The 22582-nt window shown below is 42.5% G+C and overlaps 2 protein-coding genes across 3 annotated transcripts in view; both read left to right on the plus strand.

Annotated features, from left to right (window-relative positions):
- The window catches only part of LOC310776359 (serine/threonine-protein kinase/endoribonuclease IRE1-like), a gene marked incomplete at its 3' end in the record, with an annotated part of 34539 nt that extends 20710 nt beyond the window's left edge, over positions 1 to 13829 (plus strand). The window contains exons 7-8 of the mRNA XM_083636555.1: positions 11693 to 11876; positions 13779 to 13829. Coding sequence (XP_083492681.1) covers positions 11693 to 11876; positions 13779 to 13829 — 235 coding nt within the window. The remainder of the gene's footprint in view (positions 1 to 11692; positions 11877 to 13778) is intronic.
- Positions 13101 to 22582, plus strand: part of LOC310777056 (serine/threonine-protein kinase/endoribonuclease IRE1-like) — a 55471-nt gene continuing 45989 nt past the window's right edge. The window contains exons 1-7 of one of the 2 annotated variants that reach the window (XM_083637310.1): positions 13101 to 14426; positions 14545 to 14708; positions 14800 to 15020; positions 18984 to 19052; positions 19206 to 19335; positions 19416 to 19519; positions 21434 to 21556. In XM_083637310.1, coding sequence (XP_083493436.1) covers positions 13877 to 14426; positions 14545 to 14708; positions 14800 to 15020; positions 18984 to 19052; positions 19206 to 19335; positions 19416 to 19519; positions 21434 to 21556 — 1361 coding nt within the window. In that variant the 5' untranslated portion in view covers positions 13101 to 13876. The remainder of the gene's footprint in view (positions 14427 to 14544; positions 14709 to 14799; positions 15021 to 18983; positions 19053 to 19205; positions 19336 to 19415; positions 19520 to 21433; positions 21557 to 22582) is intronic. The other variant, XM_083637311.1, reaches the window with a different exon arrangement.

A 22582-nucleotide genomic window follows, 5' to 3' on the forward strand; every position in this document is an offset into this window, starting at 1 on the left:
GTCTAACGATGCAGATGCTGAAGTTTGGCTTCATAATTGGCCATAGGTTGCATTGTTCAAAAGTTTCTCCTCATTTGGGCCCACATTTTGGTGAAAGTTGCAAAGCTGTAGCATGTATATGCCTGATTTTTTATGAATTTTCAAAGTTTGAAACTGTAGACGGTCGCTGTAGTGCCGCCGTCAGGACTATTGGCGCCAAATTTGCATCAAAGACGTTTGGCATGGGACTGGACCTTTGTGCAAAGTTTGGTTAGTTTTCATGCATGGGAAGTCAAACTTCCCGGGAGAAGAAGAAGAATACAGGCAAATACAATAAGTGGTCCTGCCGCTTCGCTGGCCCGGCCACTAATAAAATAAAATTGAAGAGAAAATGTCCTTAGTTTTAGTCTTTGTCAGTTTACAGTATTTCATACATAAAAAGCCTATATTTTGAGTGGAGATTAAATCTATTTTCCTAGATCTATCATATTTTATGACCCTTTTGAATCTCACCCCTGACAAACACCCCATTCATTCAAGAACACCCTCGTCATAGATTTAAATTTTATTGCATAAATGGAAATACAGTTATGTTTGGCGTTGAAGGCTCCGCTCTTTACAGACCATGGATGTAAAGATAAGCATCTTTACAGAAGATGCTCCTCCCTGAACCGGCCCAGCAGCATCAAGCTACGCCGAGCAGGGAGGGCCGCAAAAATCCCCCCATGGAGATAGAAGATTCCAGATTAATTTAAAGCCAAGTGAGTAACAGAGGGAGCCTAAGCAAGACATGGAAACATGTTCACTTTTTGAGCCATGCAGACTCTAGCTAGAATACATGATTAGCCTTTGAGCAAAGCAGACTGAGCTATAAAGGTGGAGGCTGGGGTGGTGGAGGCAAAGCATTGCCAGCAGCAGCAGTGTGAGGCAGCGTTTGTGGAGCAGATCAGAGTGAGAGAGGAGGCTGTGTTTATACGGACCACCTTATTGTGAGAATGGCTGTGGTTGGTGAATGAATGATCCAATCAGCGACTGACAGCTGGATACAGCTCGGGCATGTAGCCTATGACTTCCGTGTCTCGAATGAACTAACGCGATGTTTCATTATTACAAAAATAAGAGGAAAGGGGCAAAAAAAAGACTAAAAGTACCACTGAAACTAATAAAAACTAAAATAAAACTAAGCATTTTCAAAAAATAAATACTAAACTAAACGATCAAACCCACCTTAAAAACTATGGAAAACTAAAATGAAATTGTTAACAAAAAGTCAAAACTAATAAAAATAAAAACTAATGAAAAAATCCAAAACTATTATAACCTTGGTCAGTGGCAGCAAACTGTAGCCTACACACTAGTGCAGTGATATCGTGCAGTGGCCCAGCGTGCTCCACCAATCACAGACAGCCAGCTCCACCAATCAAAGACATCGATATTACACTTTAGAATTGTGGGTAGTGTAGTACTTCTCCATGACATTGCATATATATTTTTAAATAAACAAGGATGAGATCATACAGATGTGTGGCTACTATAGGAACATGCCATTGTTTCACCATTGGAAGAGTGGTAAGTCTATGGAAACTACATCATCTGTTTTTATAGTCTATGACATCACAGTCACTACATCATCTGTTTTGAAAGTCTATGACATCACAGTCACTACATCATCTGTTTTGAAAGTCTATGACATCACAGTCACTACATCATCTGTTTTTACAGTCTATGACGTCACAGTCACTACATCATCTGTTTTTACAGTCTATGATGTCACAGTCACTACATCATCTGTTTTTACAGTCTATGACATCACAGTCACTTCATCATCTGTTTTTACAGTCTATGACATCACAGTCACTACATCATATGTTTTTACAGTCTATGACATCACAGTCACTGCATCATCTGTTTTTACAGTCCATGACGTCACAGTCACTACATCATCTGTTTTTACAGTCTATGACGTCACAGTCACTACATCATCTGTTTTGACAGTCTATGACGTCACAGTCACTACATCATCTGTTTTGACAGTCTATGATGTCACAGTCACTACATCATCTGTTTTTACAGTCTATGACGTCACAGTCACTACATCATCTGTTTTGACAGTCTATGACGTCACAGTCACTACATCATCTGTTTTTACAGTCTATGACGTCACAGTCACTACATCATCTGTTTTGACAGTCTATGACGTCACAGTCACTACATCATCTGTTTTGACGGTCTATGATGTCACAGTCACTACATCATCTGTTTTTACAGTCTATGACATCACAGTCACTACATCATCTGTTTTGACAGTCTATGATGTCACAGTCACTACATCATCTGTTTTTACAGTCTATGACATCACAGTCATTACATCATCTGTTTTTACAGTCTATATGGGTGAGAGTTAGAGCCTGCAACCTGGAGACTGCAGTTCCTGTTTACACCAGGAGGGGGGCAGCATGAGACCACAGCTTCACTGACTGCTCACACTGTCCCAGCCTGGCTCTCTCTCTCTCTCTCTCTCTCTCTCTTTAACTGATTCTTTCTTTCTTGTCTTGAGCACTCAGCTGTTTTTTCCTCCTGGAGGAGAATATGCTAAAAATAGACAGAATGTGAGGACATTATTATTATAGGAGAACATCAGACAGTGGCTAAGAATGGCTCTCTCTCTCTGCCTGCCCCCCCCTCTCTCTCCCTCTCTCTGCCTGCCCCCCCCCCCTCTCTCTCTCCCTCTCTCTCTCTCCCTCTGCCTGCTCTCCCCCTCCCTCTCTCCCTCTCTCTGCCTGCACCCCCTCCCTCTCCCTCTCTCTCTCTCCCCTTCTCTGCCTGCTCCCCCCTCTCTCTCTCCCTCTCTCTGCCTGCTCCCCTCCCTCTCTCTCTCCCTCTCTCTGCCTGCTCCCCTCTCTCTCCCTGCCTGCTGTGCTCTCCTGTCTGTCACTCCCTCTCTCGTCCTGCACCCCCCCCCTCTCTCTCTCAATTCAATTTCAATTTCAAATAGCTTTATTGGCATGAAAAGACAGTGCTTATATTGCCAAAGCAAATACACATATTAACAGTACAACAATAAGGAAATTATAATAATAAATGAATGTACAGTCGAGGATGTATAATGTACAAACAGTCCAAATTTACAGTCAAAGATATATGTACATATACACTTCCCAAAAAATGGGGCATTCTGACTTAAAATTTTTTTACAACCAGTAATTGTCAAATAGAAAATAAAAATAAAAATAAAATAAATAAAATAAGTAAAATAAATAAAATAAGAATAAGAGTAAGAATGAAATGAAATAAAATAAAATAAAATAAAATAAAATAAAATAAAATAAAATAAAATAAAATAAAATAAAAATTAAAAATAAAATGAGCTGGTGTGTTTCACTGGATGTCTCTGAGGTTGTGGCAGGAGGCCAGATATTTAGCTGATAATATGCAGCAGTTTGGTTTTTCTCCTAATAGGTATTTAAGCTTGTCTCTTTCTGATTGTGTTTCGAATTCTTGGTATTTGTGTATAATTTTGGGGAAGAATGATGCTCTAATTTCTGCATATTTGTCACAGTGTAGTAGAAAGTGTGTCTCTGTTTCTACTGTGTTCTGTGTGCACCGTGAACTCTCTCTCTCTCTCTCTCCCTCTCTCTTCCTGCTCTGCACCCTCTCTGCCTGCTCCCCCCCTCCCACCCCCCTCTCTCTCCCCCTCTCTCTCTCTCTCTCCCTCTCTCTGCCTGCTCCCCCTCCCTCTCTCTCCCTCCTACACTCCTCCAGCATGGATGGGAGCAGAAGTCAGTGTGGGCAGACTTGACTCTCTGTTCCATCCAGATGATGTGATGAATGAGTGAATGAATGAATGAGTGAATAAGTAGTAAGGTGTTTGTGAGTAGACGAATGCATCTCAACACAACTGAACGGACGGCTTTGTGTTCAGCAAGAAATGAGGATTTTTGAAGCATTTTCTGAAAATCATGATTTTTAATCATCACATTTACGCTTCAAAAATCATAAAAGTTGGTCCTCATTTGTGAAGAATACTTGTTATTATAACTTGCTGACACAAAGGTCTCACTTTCATAAACTTTTGCTAACCATAGACCTTAGGCCTGTCTCTCCACATGGTGGAAATCTTACTAATATAATGTGGGAGCATTCCGCGGGGGGCACAATTGCTTTTCGCACAGCCAAGCCAATCACCGCACAGATGAGGGATTTTGGGCCCCATGAAAATGATATCACATTGGACCCCACCACTCACACCTGTCTCACTCCTGTCTCTCTCCTGTCTCTCTCCTGTCTCTTCTGTCTCTCTTCTGTCTCTCTCCTGTCTCTTCTGTCTCTCTCCTGTCTCTCTCCTGTCTCTTCTGTCTCTCTCCTGTCTCTTCTGTCTCTCTCCTGTCTCTCTCCTGTCTCTCTCCTGTCTCTTCTGTCTCTCTCCTGTCTCTCTTCTGTCTCTCTCCTGTCTCTCTCCTGTCTCTCCTGTCTCTTCTGTCTCTCTCCTGTCTCTTCTGTCTCTCTCCTGCTCTCTCCCATTTCTCCTGTCTCTCCTGTCTCTCTCCCGTTTCTCCTGTCTCTTCTGTCTCCTGTCTCTCCTGTCTCTTCTGTCGCCACTGTTTCCGTCTAACAGACATTGTTGAGGTTAGTCAAGTCTCTGACTGAGGTCACTTCTTCACAGTGTGAAGTCTGCTGTGTCTCTGTCCGAGGTGCTGAAACCCAAACTGCCCAGAGTGTTGGATTCAGACAGTCAGCAGCACATAGAACAGCAACTAGCCTGCAGGGGGCGAAAACACCAACGCAAAACACATGAAACGCCTAAAGGCATCTCTGTTCCAGCTGTTTGGTACAAAGTCAGAACTACCAAACTATTTATTGGGTCACTAGAATCACACACACACACACACACACACACACACACACACACACACACACACACACACACACACACACACACTCAGTCTTATAGGAGGTATACATGCCAATAAGTAAGAAGGTTCACTGGACTCATACAGAGACACATACAGGAACATGATAGATATATTATAGGAGAGTGAAAGGAATACTTTCAGTGGCTCAGCCAGGGGGGAGCCGCTCACTGGGACACCGCGATGCGGGGAGAGACCTGTGTAGTGTAGTATTTTATTTTTTTATCTTTGTAACACAGCATTTAATTTTTGAAATTCTAGGCTGCCTTTTCAACATCTGGCCCAGGACAACAGATGGAAACCATCTGATTGGTGTGCAATGTGCATTGTCCCTGAAAAATAAACTAAATAAAATAAAATAAAATAAAATAAAATAAAATAAAATAAAATAAAATAAAATAAAATAAATACAATTAACACGTTAACTGCCAACGACGTACTGATACGTCAAGCAGAATCCAACCGTTCACTGCCAGCGACGTATGGATACGTCAAAAAAATCGTTTTTTTTTTTTTGACGGTGGATCGTTGATCTGGTCCTTTTGCATCTTCTATTATACTGTTAGAGCCGCCGGGCGTGTGCAATCCATTCCGCCGACCCACTGAGTGGCGACGGTGCTCAGACTATTGAGTGTTGTTTGGCCAGAAACGCACGCATTCCAGCTGAGCTCAACCGAGGACCCAGAAGCGAACGAGCCTCATTCTCATACTGTAGGCGAAAACCTTTCACACGGGCGCACGGCGGTGGGGGCTTCCAAAGGTGGACTGGGTGGAAAGCACACTTTGAAGCGCACAGCATAAGCCTAGAGTCACACAAGGCTTCGTCAAAGCTCTCAACCGAAAATCCAAGAACGGATTAAGCCACATCCACGCTCCCGACGAGAGGCTGCTGCTCACTGCTCAGACAGGCAGGAGAGACTGGCTTGTGACTGACAAACGCTGCTGAAATCCACCAGACACGCCCACGGAGGGAGGAGTTGTAAGGAGAGGGGGTGCGGGTGCTGCTATGGAGGAAATTACTGTTCAGAACTATATTGTTTATGTCTGATAGTCTCACTGATGCCAAAAATAAATGGTTAAAGTGACTGTTTGATATTGAATTTCACAAAACTGCGATTATCTCAGCTTTTTGTCTCAGACGCTGAAACCATGCTGTACTCAACGGCTAATATCTACATAACTACTAACTCTACAAACTAACTCTTTTAGACAGAGAAAGCACACATTCTATTAGTACTTTTGTGAACTTTGTGTTGACAAACTCCAAGCAGAAAATTATCCTTGGCTCTTGTAAAATGAGCCAGAATCCTCAAAAAAACCCTCTGGCAAAAGCTACCTACAGTAAAAAAAAAAAGGCTGGCAGTGAATGTGTTAAATACAATAAAAATAAAAATAAGTCTGGAGCATAAGCACGCCCAAGAAGAGTACAAACACTTTGCAATTGCAATATTTAGGATTTGGATTGAAACTAATAGCCTACTTCAGTCATTCTCAACCTATGGTACGCGTACCACCGGTGGTACTTGTGCCCCCTGCTGGTGGTACTTGGAGGGATCCCTGGAATCTCAATGTTTTTTATGTGAAATAAACCCAACTTTAAAACATGTAGCCTACAGTAATACTATCAAAATACTATTTAAAATAACTTCCACATTGTTGTTTTTAGATTTTGGAACAAAATAAAAAATAAAAAATGTGCTGCTAGTGGCTCCGTCAGAAGCGCAAGTGGGGAATCCACAAACAAATTACGCAAAACCGTGTGCAAATACAACTGCATTCAGCTGCGGTGGGACGGAGGAAGAGCCCAGGCAGTTTAATAGAGTTGGCTTGTGACAAAACACTGAAGCCTGCTTTCAGAAAGTTGTTGGACTTTTGGATAAAGCAACACAGAGAATACTCTGCCCTGTCTGACAAAGCTGTACGCTTTCTCCTTCCTTTTGCGACCACATATCTGTGCGAGAAAGGCTTCTGTTCACTTGCTGCCATCAAAACCAAATACAGAAGCAGGCTGGAATCTTATGTGAGGCTATGTGTAGGCTTATGTGAGTTGTCAATGGACATCAACATGTGTGTGTTTGAATGTTTGAAGTACACGTGTTTGCTGTGTGTGTGTGTGTGTGTGTGTGTGTGTGTGTGTCTGTCTGTGTGTGTGTGTGTGTGTGTGTGTGTGTGTGTGTGTGAGAGAGAGAGAGAGAGAGAGAGAGAGAGTGTGTGTGTTTGAAGTACATTTGCTGAAATAAAGTTCTCAATTTTCTCACTTGCTGTGAGAATGATACGGTGATGTTCTCATTTACTGAGGTGCATTGTATGAGAATTGTGACAGTAGAACTAGAAAAACTTAAAATGTGGTTCGATGTTAACAAGTTATCTTTGAACTTAAATAAAACCAAGTTTATGATTTTTGGAAATCGCAAAACACATTTAACAACTCAGGTAGGTTTAAGGATAGGAGGGGTTGATTTAGAAAGAGTATACGAAAACACTTTTCTGGGGGTAGTAATAGATCATAAATTCAGTTGGAAATCACAAGCGAACAAAGTAAGATCTAAAATCTCCAGAAACATCAGGGTTTTGAACAAAGTCAGACACTTTCTTAACCACAGATCCATGAACACTCTTTATTCCACGTTGATTTTACCTTATTTAACTTACTGTGTTGAGATCTGGGGTAATGCTTGCAAAACCACACTACAGTCAGTTTGTACAGTACAGAAAAGAGCAATACGAATAGTGAATAACGTTGGATTCTATGATCACACCAATTTATTATTTATAAAGTCAAAAACATTAAAATTCATGGACTTGGTGGATCAAAAAACAGCTTTGGTTGTGTATAAAGCCAGAAAGGGCGTGCTCCCGTCCAACATACAAATTATGTTCAAAGAAAGAGAGGGGGGTTATGCCCTCAGAGGTGAACAAAATTGGAAACTACCCTTCTGTAACACAGCTATGAAAAGCAGGTGCATATCTGTCTGTGGTGTGAAGTTGTGGAACGCTTTGCCGGAAGAATTAAAATACAGTAAGAATGTGTTGATCTGTAAAAAAAAAGGTATAAAGACATGATGATGGATAATTACAGACTGGTTCCTAGGTAATTGAATGATGTAATAATAATAAAGAAATAAAAAATAATAATAAATTAAATAAATAAATATTAAATAAAACTTGAAAGGAAAACAATGATTAAAAAATGTATGAATATGCATGTATGGATTGTGTTGTTTGTTTTGTTATTTGCTACTCACTGGTTTTTGACTGTTGTATTATTTATTTACTTTTTTGTTTCTTGTATTAGGATATTTTTTCCTTGAAATCCTTTGTTGTATATTTGATGGCAAGTGAGGACAAATGTCCAAAAATGTCTGAGGAATGATCATTTTAACTGTAAGAAAAGGGGGGCTTTACATAAGCGTTTGCTTCTGCCCCTAACCTTTGGTTGTGACCTAAGTGTATGCTTGGTGGTGGTGACCAATAAAAAAATTCATTCATTCATTCATTCAATTGTGTGGAATAGTTTGCTAGTTCTAGTGCTACCCCTTTGTACATTGTGGCTGTGGCTGACAAAAGTTAACAATAAATAATGTTATTTGGAATAAAAGTGCCTCCTGCGTAAACTGTGCAGCTGAATAGAATTAGAATAGTATTTTAATGTCGGTCATATGGTGGTACTTGGAGAGCCAACTCATTTCCTTGATGTAAAAAGGTTGAGAACCACTGGCCTAAATGCTTACTATTATGCACATAAGACCCTAAAATACTTAGTTCAAAGGTTATTGTGGATTTGGGTTTCCAGGGGCTTTAAACTTTGAGTAGACAACAGGTCGGATTAAAGTAGCCATGGGCCACAAGGCTACGACTTTTTCAAGGGTCCTGTGGGTGAAGATTGATTGATTGATAGATTTATTGAGTAAGTGATGATGAAGTATTTATCTGCCTTCTCCTTAATCCTCTCTGGTGAAACAATTTGCATGAGATCAGGCAGCTGTAACAGGTTTTCAAACAGGAAACCTTGTCTAAACCACACACTGCAAAGGTTCCTTTTTGCACGTACACTGGAAGCTTTGATCTCAAAGAGAGCTGAATGTCAAACTGCATCCTTTAAACCATGCTACCTGAGATAAATGGGTCATGTGACCAGCTTGAGAGGAAGTCAGAAGGAGGGGGCGAGACTGTTCACTTGATAAACGACTGAGCACTTTGGCTCTGAGTCTGCCAGGGTGCTTGAAGTGCTTGGATTTTGAGGGGGGGGAATCAAGTCCTGGAATACCTTGAAGATAGCACATTTTTTAAACAAGGTGCTTAACTCATTCTCTGCCAGGGTCATTTCGGTCTGTGTGCTCCCAGTGCCAGGATTTTGAGCATATTTCCTGATCTTCCAGGACCCACAGAATATTCTGTGCTAAGAATAAAATTACACAACATATCTCACAATAAAGCAGAGACTCTCTTCTTACCCCTTGTAAAAAACTGAAACTCTCCCACGTTTCCTTGTTTAGTTACAAGCAGTGGAAGTTAGCTTGTTTTCACTGAAAATGCCCTCCTTGGGAGATAAATATGAGAAAAAGAGGTTTTTAGTGAAGGACACCGTTTCAAGCAGAACTCTCTTTTGAGCCTTTTATTTTTTGCCTCAGTGACACATCAGACATATACAGTATTTGTTTTCCCAAATAAATAAATAAAAAATAAAAAATAAGAGAATGTATTTGAGGGAGCTGTGTCGGTCTTAGCTTGATAAAAGCATAAACAAATGGAACGAACCCTTATGTGGTCACACTCACACACTCTCTCTCTCTCTCTCACACTCTCACACACACACACACACACACACACACACACAGGAATAACGAGTGCTGTAACGTTACCTGCTGTCACGTTACCTCTCATAACTAACGTTAGCACAGAAGATCACACAATAGCTACGTTAGTGCTGTAAACTTTAAAATGTTTATGTGACACGTTTCGCCTTGGTTGCTGGGACGGGTGTGTGACGCGGTTTGACGCGTTTGACGTATCCATGTGATTCCCCCTCCCTTGAGTGTGACAGAGCTCTCCCTTGAGAGGGAGAGCTGGCAAGAGGAAACGTGAAGCGAGTCATGCCGGCGGCATAAGTTATAAACAATGCGTGACAATTATACTCGAATGTTGTGTGTGTGATCATTTCATCTCAAACGCGATACAAAAAATAGGCTACTTTTTACCATCGTCATCGCTCTCTCCAAGTGGCACCCATTTCTCCTCCTCCGATTCATCTGTGTCAGACGTGATCCGTCTTCCTTCATCACCATGGCGCAACAACAAAAACGCCGGCGTCTTCCTCGCCATCCGAGAACGACTGGGTCGGACTCTGTTTCGACCACAGGCTCCACCCATAAATACTAAACTAGCGGGTTCCTTTTATCAGTTTGACTTGAAACAATGTCACAGGCTGGGAAAGTGTCTGATGTAATGTAAACACCCAAAACATGAAAGTACGTCCGAGTACGTCTTTGGCACAGAACGCCATTGTTAAAAGTACGTCCGGGTACGTCTTTGGCAGAGAATGAGTTAAAAGTCGTTGAATTTCAAATGAACCACACACGTTTTGAATGAGTTATTAGGGGCTGGGATCATAATTCAGGCCGGGCATTAGATACCAAGCAGGCCAGGCCGATACGGGCCGATGCGTGGGCCGTTTGAAGCCAGATTTGGGCCGTTTGAAGCCCAATTTGGGTCGTTTAAAGCCAGATTTGGGCCGTTTGAAGTCCGATTTGGGCCGTTTGAAGCCCAATTTGGGCCGAGTCCAATTTTACAATGAGATGCACCCACTTTAACCCTGAATAAAGTAATAAAACCACTAGTAAACCAGTAGGCCGCGCCTGGCCTGCTGTTCAGTGAGTGGCCTGACTGCGGGCACAATTTTTTTTTTTTTTTTTTTTTTGCAGGCCAGGCCAGGCCAGGCCACCGGGCATTTGCCCGACGTGCCCGATTATGCAGTCCGCCCCTGGTTATCACGTTAGGCTAGTTTGGGTTGGCTCTGTGTTTTTTTGCTTAGTTGTTTACAGTTTATGCTGCAGAGGTCAGGAGGCAATATGATGTTGCACAAGCTTGTGCAGTATAAGCTCACTCCCATAAAAGAGCTGATCGTGACAGTGATCGATACCTGTCAGTCATTCATTTGGACAATGTTCTTAAACTCAACCAATTACTGTAATTTAAGCTTGTCATTTTGAAATGACAATGTGTTTACTTGGAAAGAGTATATTTTCCCTTTTGGTGTGTAAATTCCATCGCAAGTTTGGTGTTCGATTTAATTTAAAGTGGTATTAAAAAGATCTTTAAAAAGTATTACATTTAACTGTTTATATGTGTAGAGTGTAGACACAGCCTTTTAGCACCGCGCAAACTCAATATTATTCACAGGACTGAAAGGAGAATTGGCTTGTTAAAGACACAATCCGTAACACAATGCAAATTTGATGCCCCCTTTGAGACAAATTTACATTTGAAAATGAATTCTTTGGTTTGCGTGAAGTCCTTGGAAACGAAAAAAATTGTCCTTGAAAAAGTCCTTGAATTTAATGTTGTAATGTACATGAAGCAACAACACCAGAAACGAAGATCTACAGAGGCCATTTGAGCACAAGGTCAAGTGGCCTCATCATACAAACATATTGGATGTATTTGTTTGGGCCGGACGGCCCCTAAGGAGGACCTCCAGTCATTCTCGACCAAGCTGGTCTATGGGCAGCCATTGCGGGTCCCCGGGGAGTTCATACCCAACACAACAACACCCTGGTCTGCTGCCCCTACAACGTGCCTCCCAGCTGGACAGAGCCAGGGCCTTCGCGCCTGTCCCCACCATGCAGCACGGCGTCCCTGCGTCCCAGGTGCCACCGGGCCTGCGGACTGCAGCCCCCTTATGATGGTCCGTTTCGGGTTCTGGAGCATGGGACAGAACACCTGGTAGTGGACATTGGTGGTAAGCCGGAGCACGTCTCAGTGGACCGGGTTAAGCCTGCACACCTGACACCTGTGTGTGTGTGTGTGTGTGTGTGTGTGTGTGTGTGTGTGTGTGTGTGTGTGTGTGTGTGTGTGTGTGTGTGCGTGCGTGCGTGCGTGTGCGTGCGTGTGTGTGTGTGTGTGTGAGTGAGTGAGTGTGTGAGTGAGTGAGTGTGTGTGAGTGAGAGTGTGTGTCTTCCCCATACTGTATCTTGAAAACCGTTTGTCTGATCGTGTGAAGTCCATCAGACGTGTGTTGTTGGGGAGCCAAGGATTTGGAGCAAATTTGGACATTCAATATTACAGTAAACCCCCTGGAAACCACAGCATTTAAATTTTTTAAATTTTAGGCTGCCTTTTCAACATCTGGCCAGGGACAGCAGATGGAAACCATCTGATTGTCCCTGAAAAAAAAACTAATGACATAAATAAAATAAAATAAAATAAAATAAAATAAAATAAAATAAAATAATTCTAAATTCTAAATTCTAATTCTAAATATAGCTGAACCGTTTGGTTTGAACAAGTAAAACTATTTTTATAAGCATGAAAGAAATATAGCTTTAGCATAAACGAAATGTCTATGGGAAAATAAATGGTGGATGAAAATCTCTGGTACAGTGCTGAAGCAGGAAGTAGGCGGTCACTTTGCCTCTCTATAGGGGTGCAGGGGGGGGGGGTTGAGGAAGTGCTGCGGTGTGCGCGTCTACATGCACACCGTGCTCAATGCAGATTTTTTTTGCTCAGATCCCTCAAGTTTTGCTTGCACAGAAGTGTCACCCCAAATACTTGAAAGTTCTAAAACCTCACTGTCTCTCCACTGACTAGCTCCATCGAAGCTGTCCTCCATGTTTGTAATCCCTCCCACCAGCGCAGAATTGCGACGAATGTCGACCTAGAGTGATGTAAAAGGCTCATGAATTTTGATACGGGTCTGTTCACACTGAGGTCACATTCCAACAAACCATGTCAGATTTGAGAAGATCAGATTCCGTGCAATTTTTACTGTCCACACTGTAATGCGGGGGGGGAAATGCGCGCCCCCCCCCCCCCCCCCCACACACACACACACAGAGATTTGGCCCACTTTTGCCTGCAGTGTGAATGTAGCCTGTCTGCTGTAGAAACCCCTGGAGGTTTTTAGTGAGAGCGGGCAAACCCGTGCCTACTCTGCCGGAAATCAAAGGAAGAATGAGACGAGGAAGTTAGAGCGGGCAAAGTGCAGCAGAGAGAGACTGTCGGAGATGCTGTAAATATTTGCGCGGTCGGTTACTCTGATTGATTCCACCTGTAATCTTCAAAAAGAGACAGAGGGCGAGACAGACAGTTTGCTCAAGTTAATTCAAGACCAATTTTGTTGCTTTACGAGTGAGTTTAAAGCGTTGCTTCGTGATTACTGTGGATAACTCCTCGAGCTGCTTGCAAGGCCGTATTTCAAGTAGGCCAGGCTAGGCTAATGGGCATGGACTGAGAACCACGAGATTTCATCGGTGCTGTGAGTAAAAGTAGACAGACTCTGTTGTGTTTGTGAAGAGTGCGTGAGATAATTAGCTACTTAACATCGCGTAATTAGTTACTTAACATCACGCTACAGTTCATCAATCATCGGTGTGTTTCAGTTGAGTTCAGTGTCGTTTTAGTTGGAACTGTGCACCGCCATTACGGTGCGGTTCTGAATGAGAGTCAAGCTTTGGTAGTGAAGTGAATCACGGATTAGACGTGCTGGATGAAAGACTGTTTCTGCGTTGATCGAGCAGATTGGATTGTCTTTCGTGTGTGGATTAGAATTAGAGGAGGCTGCCTGGCCTTGAGGTTCGGCCGTATTTGAATGCTGCAGAGAGCCCACTGAGTGCTGCCGCAAACACACGCGCCAAGACAGTGGTAGATCTTCTCTGCATCCCTGTGATCCAGGGAACGTCTTCCACTCTAGGCTTCATCAAAGAGGATAACTTCAGTGCCTGAGGATACACGTATACTCTGTAGATACTGTATGCAAAGTACTGAGAGAAATGGCCCAAAGAAGTTTTTCTCTCGAAAGAGGGTCAAAGAAGCCACAGACACAGAAGTGGGATAGTGTCAGTAAGAGATGGAGGGAAGAATTAGAGAAACTTGCTAACATTGATGAAAGTAAAGTAACCAGAGTTGGAGGCATCAGGTTTGTGAAAAATGACCCAGAATTCCGCATAGCAAAGGGAAGTGATGGTACTGAAGTCTTTTTAGGGCTGAGAGATGACGGCACTGAAGTGGCAGTTAAGAGAATGACCAAATGCAACTATGAGATGCTGAAGAATGAGGAAACATTTTTACGGCTTCCAGAGCTTGATGATACGTCTATTGTAAGATACATTGACTTTACAGAGGATGAGAACTTTGGATACCTTATTGTTCAGCTATGTGAATACACCCTGGATGCATATATCAACCGTGACCTTCCAGGAGTCAATCTCTCTGAAATGAGGAGAGAACTTGTGCGTCAGTTTCTCCATAGTTTAAGTGTGCTTCATGGTCAAAAGGATCAGATACTTCACCGGGACCTCAAACCCCAGAATGTTTTGATTGGTAAGTCATTAAACATGCAGCTCACTATCTAAAATGTAAAAAGTGTGTACACTGAGATTGGAATTGATTTTCATCAATATATAACACAATTTACTCTCTCCACCATTTTGTCCGGCAGATGTTAATAGGAGGGCAAAGTTAGCTGATTTTGGCATAAGCCGACAATTACCCATAGGACACACATCTTTACTCACAGAAACTAGAGGAACGAGATGCTGGATGGCCAAGGAGATTTTGAAAGATGAATCGAAACAACCATATAGGTCAAGCACTGATATACAGGTTGTTGTAGTTTTTTTCTGTTATCACAATTTACTTAAATACTGGGTGAAAAATATTTCTGTAATTACTAAATGTTGCTAATCTTATTAAGGTGGCAGGGATGTTGTGCTATTACATCCTCTCTGGAGGAGAGCATCCATTTGGAAATATTAGTGAATGTGAGGACAACATTCGCAAAGGGAAGTACAGTCTGGAACATGTTCAAGATGTGGTTGCAAAGGATCTCATTGAGAACATGGTCGATGGAGATCCCAAGAAGAGACCTACAGTGGAGGACTGTTTGGATCATGCCTTCTTCTGGAAAAATAGCAGGTGAGTTCATGGAGGTCTTAAATCATAACTGACCATTTTTGATCTGGACCCTTTCCGAACATTTTCTGTCATAGTGATTGATTTTGAATACAATTTTGCCATTTCCTTTGCTATCGAGCTATGTACTCATCTTCTTAGCCAAGGTGTGTGACTCTCAGTGCAGTCATGTAGGTCCAACGGACAGTCTAATACCCAGCTTGTCTTTTTTTCACCATATTGTTGGTAAAAGGATGTAAGTGAAAATTAAAAGTCCTGCTTTTCTTGTACAGTTTTTATGCTGCGTTAGCTTTAGCACTTCCTTGTTTATTGTTTGCCAGCTGGCTGCGTTCATAAGTGCTGCTGGTGTCAAACTAAACAGAGTGTCTATTCGTACCCGGGTACGATTAGCTTTTGCCGTGTTACTGTGCTATTCATACTGTACCCTATTTACAAGCACACCACCACCGAGGCTCGGTGCTCGCCTCGGACCTCGTCTTTCTGAAGCGTTTGAGAGCGCAGCACTGCTCTCTCTCTTTCTCCCCCTCTCTCCTTCACTCCGTTCCTCTCTCTACCAACCAAAACAACCAAAACAAACGCTGAATTTGAAGAGAGGGGTTTTGCACTGTGGTGAAGTTAGTTAGGTTCACTAATCCAATACTACCTGCTTTTGAGATCTGCTTCTCTCTCCTTCGCTCTTTCCCTCTCTTTACACGTCCTCCTCACGCTACAGTTGCTAAATTTGAGGGAAACATCAATGATTCTTCAGTAGGGTGACCAGACGTCCCCGATTTTCGGGGACAGTCCCCGATTTCGGTGCTCTGTCCCCGGCTGGAGCTGTCCCCGAAAATGTCCCCGATTTTGGCCACAAAGTCAAATAATAATACTGGCAAGAAACTCGATAACAGAGCATTTGCGGCACCACAAAAGCCTGTCATTGTGCACGTTGTGCAAAGTGCTGCCTGTGTGTGACAGAGTAGATCACAGAGTAGATGTCCTCCCTCTGCCCGTGCCGTGGTTTTCCCAGGACCCAGCTGCACGCAACTGAAGCCCCAGAGGTGGCGAACGAGAGGCGGAGTCTGTTTGCTGCTTTTGCTACCGTCCTTGTTTACCGGACCCCATTCAGCGGGTTATCCATCCCAGTTGTTTTGAATAGTTTAAAGTACAGTAAAACTATCTGGTAAGTAAGTGCAGTAACTAACTCAAAACGTTTTTGCAGAGAAGTCAGTAACGTTTTTATGTACACCAAACTCCATTGAAAAAAATGACAATTTCTAACATGATTGGCGATGGATCATTGTTATCTAGTCATTAGCCTACTGTTCCCTAAATTGACCTTCAGCCATCAAAACTTTGATAACCCCTGGTTTAAATTAAACACAATAGGTCATATTTATCTCTAGATTACAATTTTAATCATTAAAATGGCCTTTTAGTATTAACATGATTTTTTTAATTATTTTGTCAGCATTTAATATTAAATTAGCAGTTAATATGGTCATGTGGCCATTGAATACTTGAAACTGGTGAGCGACACCCTAAACTCAAGGAAAGTGTTTACTGAGGTAATAAATCACTACTGTAATGTTTTTGTTTTGTGTAAATAAATTATCCACCAGTTGGTGAGGTCAAAGAGAGAAGTTGTCCCTCTCTTCCTGCCACTCTACACAATACACCAGTAGCCTATTTCCCATGAATTACCTAGGCTGTCTAATTTGTGGTAAATTGTGCCAGATAACTAGTAACCATTGTAAACTGCTTCTTTTTCAATTGTTTCAAAATCACAAAGTTCTTCATAGATCTAGCCTCTTACTTTTGCTCTCAAAGTGCACCAGATTTATGCATTTTACTGTAAAATGTACACAATTTTCTAAAAGCGGGGGGCACAGCCCCCCCTGGGCCCCCCTAGCGGACCACAAAATGTCCCCGATTTTCATTTGAGAAATCTGGTCACCTTATTCTTCAGGATTAAGGTTTGAATGTTCCTTTCTTTCTTCCGTTCGTTTCTTTTTACTTTTTGTCATAAATCAGTGCCATTGGTCACCCTTCACGTCTCTGTGTGGTTTTTACCAAATGCAACCAATGGAAAAGCATTGAGTAAATGAGTAAATCTCGTAATGCCATTCGGCCTCAATCTGTCAGTCAAACCTCGAAATTAGTCCCCTACCTCAGTCTGTACCCCCCCCCCCCCCCCCATCCCCACGCAGGACAATAAACCCGGAAAAGTCACACGGCAGACGTGCTGTGTATTTCTCATATCGTTTTGACTTATCCTGGCTTCCTCTGACGTTAATAGATCAATCAAATGTTTTCCAGTTATTCCTAGGCTGCAAACTTGTTTTAACATGCAAATTGGAGTGTTTTCTGACGAGAACAAAGTAACGTTAACGCTACGTTATGTCAGAATATTCTAATCCCATGCGAAAGTATATATATATTAGGGCTGTCAGCGTTAACGCGTTAATCGCGACGCACCCGTATTTGTAGTCAAGCCGGTCACATCGGTTTCCTGTCTCCTGCTGTTGGTGCGGGCTTGCCCAGGGGTGGATACGAACCGCCGACCTTCGTTAACATGTACAGGTTAACATGTCGGACCTTGGGAGTCCGACATGTTAACTGCAACGCCAAGAGAGCTAGCTCTCTTGGCGTTGCGGCTAACATGCCTTTATATAGTGAGTTTAACCAATCCACTCGCTACCACTCGGGACTCACGAGGAATCCGTGCTGATTCAACTGGGTTACACAGGCATGGAAAAGAAAGGGCAACATGCTTCTAAATAGCTCGTTTCACTTTTTTTTTTTTTACTCCCAAATGGCACAGTGGACAAGTCAACAGTAGTTTGCACCTTGTGTAAAACGGAATTAAAATATCACCGAAGTACATCGAGTTTGAGCGTCGCTGTAGCCTCAACGCGAGACTCATCACTCATTCTTCCTTCAGTGTCCCGGATGCACGTGTCCTCTAGCCACTGGGAGGTCGGCTCCAATGGCTTCATGCGAAATACACGTTATCAATCACAATACAACTGTACCTACTACTGTACCATTATTCACATGCAAGTGCCAAAGTTTTTAGCTCAGACACAGCCTTCTTCGGCTGTGTCATTTTGGGTTTCGACTGCTCTACAGCGCCGCCACCGGAAGGAAGTATCGGTTCTTTCAGTTCAATATATATTTTGTAGACATTGTTACCTCCTGTCTACATTGCACTTCTATTGAATTGAAAATAAATCTAAAATTCAAGATCACAAAGTACATTTATTTGCGTGAATTTGATTCCCAATCACGACACACTGGTAAGAATTATTAATATCGAATTCAAAATGATTTGAAATGCAAAATAATGGCATCTTAAACATATGAATCGCGATGAATTAATAGTTAATCGTGATTAAGAAAAATGTATCGTTTTACAGCCCATATATATATATATATATATATATATATATATATATATATATATACTTAAGTATACTTTCTAGTTTAAACTACTTTTGCTGGACAGTCAATTGGTGTCTACAAAAACAACAACATTGTGATTGAATTATAGGCTACAACTACAATGTAACAATGAAAACAATTATTAGGCTACCATAACCTGAACATTACTGAATTTACTTCATTGATCACAAATGTCTGCTCCACAGCACGTAAAGTAAACTGTTAAGAGCTGTACTGCCGGCAGCCGACGCCTTATATAGAGGGCACCAGGCTGCGGCAGGGGGTGTGGTCATAATAGGCGTCAATGAGAAGGTCTTCAACACGCTCGCGCGGAGGGATACATATCCATTAAGCTAAGCCTAAGACAGGGCCTGGCTGATTTCATAAAACTAGAGATTACTTTTGAATCTTTCATTTAGGATCACTAAATACTTATAATTTGTTAGCAAACCAAGCTTGTTCACAGACTTTTGTAGGGTGATTATCTTTGAATGTTGCTTTTAGGAGTATAACTCAAATAAGTGTATCTTCTTGAACTATTTTCAGATTTCAATGCATCAGACAGCATTTGAAAGCTTACAATCCGCACTTTCCGGATCTTTTAAAGAAACTAAAGTAAAGTAAATTACCTTGGCCTACTTGTTACCCAAAAACACCAGTCACATTTATTATCAGTATGATGTAACCATAAAGGTACTTTTATTCAAATGACTTTTATTCAACTGTTTTAAATGGTGTACTTTTTTAAGATATGCATCTCTCTTTTAGGAGAATACAATACTTGAGAGAGATTGGCGAGGAGAAGGAGGTGGGGAACTATCGGAAAGCTGACAAGAAACTAATTAAGAAATTGAAGCAACATGCTGGGGATGGATTCTTCAATCAGTGGAAAAACAAGGTAACTGAGAAATAACTGTTGTTGCATCTCAATCTGTAGGCCCCAAAGCCACTTCATCATCACTTTTGCTGCTATTCCAGTTCGAACCAGAGTTGCTTAAGAAGATGGATCCCAAGAACAAGAGCTACCCTGACAACAACCCACTGGCACTACTGCGTTTCATACGCAACCTTCTTGTGCACCAGTAAGTTAGACTGAGATTACTGTAAATGATACACAAGAACCGTAAAATGTCACAGGAAAGCCATTTTTATACATTTGTGAATTCTGAAACTAGAAATTCTTGTGGTTTTATGCCTCCACCGGCGATATCTGTGGTCAGAGGCATTGGGCCCTATCTTCACAAAAGCTGTAATTTAGCATTTGTGATCGTTTGCTCGTTTGCACACAATGCAAATTGGGGGCGTGCACAAGCGCATTCCTGTTATAATTGTACTGGACAATCACATAGGCGTGCCAGTTGCCAAATCGGGCATTTCAGAGCAAAAATGTGGGATAGATGGCGTTACCCTATCGTCAGCAGCGCGCAATTACTTTGCGCTAAGAGCTTTTAAAAGCACCTCTTACACGCTAAATACCCGGCTGCGCTTGAGCGCACCATAATCTCCGTGCTGCGCAGCGCAGTGCAAAGTAAAATTCCTTTTCGATATGTCATTACGCACGGACGTGCCACGCCAGGACATCAAATTCTGCTGCTAAAATTGGGTATTAGCAGATAATTCAGTGAAGTAATCAACTATACCTCACTGAGAAAATGTTATCACATCGCAAAGAGGGAAATTAATTGAGAAAACTTGTTAGACAATGGACATATGCTATTCACCTTCACCTATCCCATAACCTGGAGGGTCGTTGGCACCACAGACGATCTGTCAACAAGCTCTCTCCATCTCTCTCCATCTGTCCTCGGCACAAGTGAGTCCACTCTATTACGCATGGAGAGAATTACAGCATATTGCATGCCTCGCGCAAACAGCATCCCACCTGTTTTAACTTAGAAAACAGGGAGGTCACGTCTACCCAGACAATTATATCACTTTTAAACAGTTACATTTCTGTATAAATCATTACAATATGCTCCCGTGAGGTGGGGATGCGTTTAGCTGCTGCTGGGCGGGGGAGCAAAACTCAGCATAACACCTGGACACTAGCGCAAGGCAGACTGCTATCTTGCCTGCCTTAAGGCATGTGCAAACAGGTGCGCAAGCGCAAATAGGGGATATCGCCTGTACCAAGATAGGGCCCATTATGTTTTCGGGTTGTGCATACATACATCCGTCCCATGGTCATTAATGCCATACTGATTTGATTTTGGTGGTCAAAGGTCAAAGTTCAAGCTCACTGTGATCTCACGACCGTCCGTTCCATGCTCGTTAACACAATATCGCAGGAACGCTTTGAGTGAATTTCATCAAATTTGGCTCAAACATCCACATGGACTCAAGGATGAACTTAGATTTTTGTGGTCAAAGTTCAAGGTCATTGTGACCTCATGTCCATCAATTCCATCAAGGATTGGGGCCGGGCTGGGTGAAAGGGGCCATAGCTAGGGATAGGAAGGTCATGGAGAGCCGGGATTCAAGGGGTGGGTAGGGGGAGTGGCTAGGGAGATGTGGGTGGTGGGACGGTAGGGGTAGGACTCCATGTTGAAAACGATTAGCCGTGTTGTTGAGGTACCGCCAAACATTGTCTAAAGTGCCATAAGGCTAAATGGCCACACCACTGTGCTGTGGGCTTCAAGGTATTTGTGCTTGTATGAGTCTGGACAGACATGGATGTAGACTTGGATGCAACTTGACTTGTTGGCGGAGGCATACAACCGCAAGAAGGTTATTTATATTTTATTGACGTCAGTGGACCATTCTTTTGACATCAATAGCTACAGTATAACTTTAAAAGCTCAGGTAGGTTTGACCCCCAGTTATATCTCTGACCTCATAACCCCCCATGAGGACAGGGGACCTCTAGTCATTCTAAAGACCGAAGTAGACTTTGGAACCAGAGGACCTCCTCTTTGGAACTGCCGTCCAAACCATTGTGAGAGATTGGTGAATTGAGTGTCCATTACTTAGGAATAATTTTCTCTCTCTGTTTGCAGTCGTGAGGATGCAGCCAAGATTGATCTGATGTCACTATTTCCCGATCTCTTCGGATGTGTTTACAAGTTTGCCAAAGACCAAGGCTGGAATCCCAGCCTGGTAGACAAAAAAGAAGACATGAGGTGAGTTGGACTAAAAGCACTTCCAAAAATTAAGTCCAGTACCCAGGCAGAGACAAATTACATGATTTTTAATTGTTATAAACAGGTCCCACTGTAAGGTTTCAACAATCTAGTGCAGGAAAACGGCATAGAGACACTGCATGAAATAGGCCACACCCATCACAGGGGAAATTGCTCCGTTAACTCCCATAGACCAGCGTCATTTTCCTTGAATTATACATAGCTAAAAGCTGTTGTGTGGTGGGCTGCGCAGACAACAAATGTAAAAAATCACCAGTTAAAGGTTTTTTGTACTCCCGAGCAAAACAAGGAAGCCGTTGAGAAGAAAAATGTGGATCTAGCTCTCAATGAACTAAGTTGGAGTGTTCATCTTCCGTATATAAGATCTTTGTGTGCAGCACGCGACATACTGTAGGAGAATGCCAGGATTGGGGGGGGGAGTTTCAGGAAGCAGAAAGTCAGCCGACAAACATTGTGATCAGCTCACGTCTCGTTCGCAGTTCAAATGAATGAAGTAAACGCACACAACGGGCCCTATCTTCCCAGTGGCCTTAGGCGCTTAACTCATTGAGTGCCAGCCACTTTTGGAGAACGGACGCTCCCAGTGCCAGAGTTTCAGAGCGTTTTCAGTGATTTCTCGAGGCCCACAGAATATTGTGTGATATTACTATGTAAACACTGAACACGCAAAAAGAACAAGGAGACTCTATTGTATCATCAGCAAAAAAAAGTTTATTGATACCATTTTCCGTTCTTTAGTTATCAGCCGGAGAAGATAGGTCAAAAACAGCAAAAACAGGCATTTCCATCTAGAAGCTGAGATATTCAGCCTTTTGTGAAATGAAGCATTTCAAGCACATTCACTGACTCTAGCTAATATTTTCTGATGTAGTGACGTGGTGTAGTTGTGTGCTGCCCTGCGTGCCCCACCCCCCTCTCCCCCCCTCAGCTGCAAACTCCTCCCCACACTAGTAACACACAGCCTCACGCACCCAGCGTCTATTTTCGGAGTGCTTTTTGTGCGCC

Source organism: Poromitra crassiceps, assembly GCF_964638095.1.
Source record: "Poromitra crassiceps genome assembly, chromosome: 5".
In the NCBI taxonomy this organism is placed as follows: Eukaryota; Metazoa; Chordata; class Actinopteri; order Beryciformes; family Melamphaidae; genus Poromitra; species Poromitra crassiceps.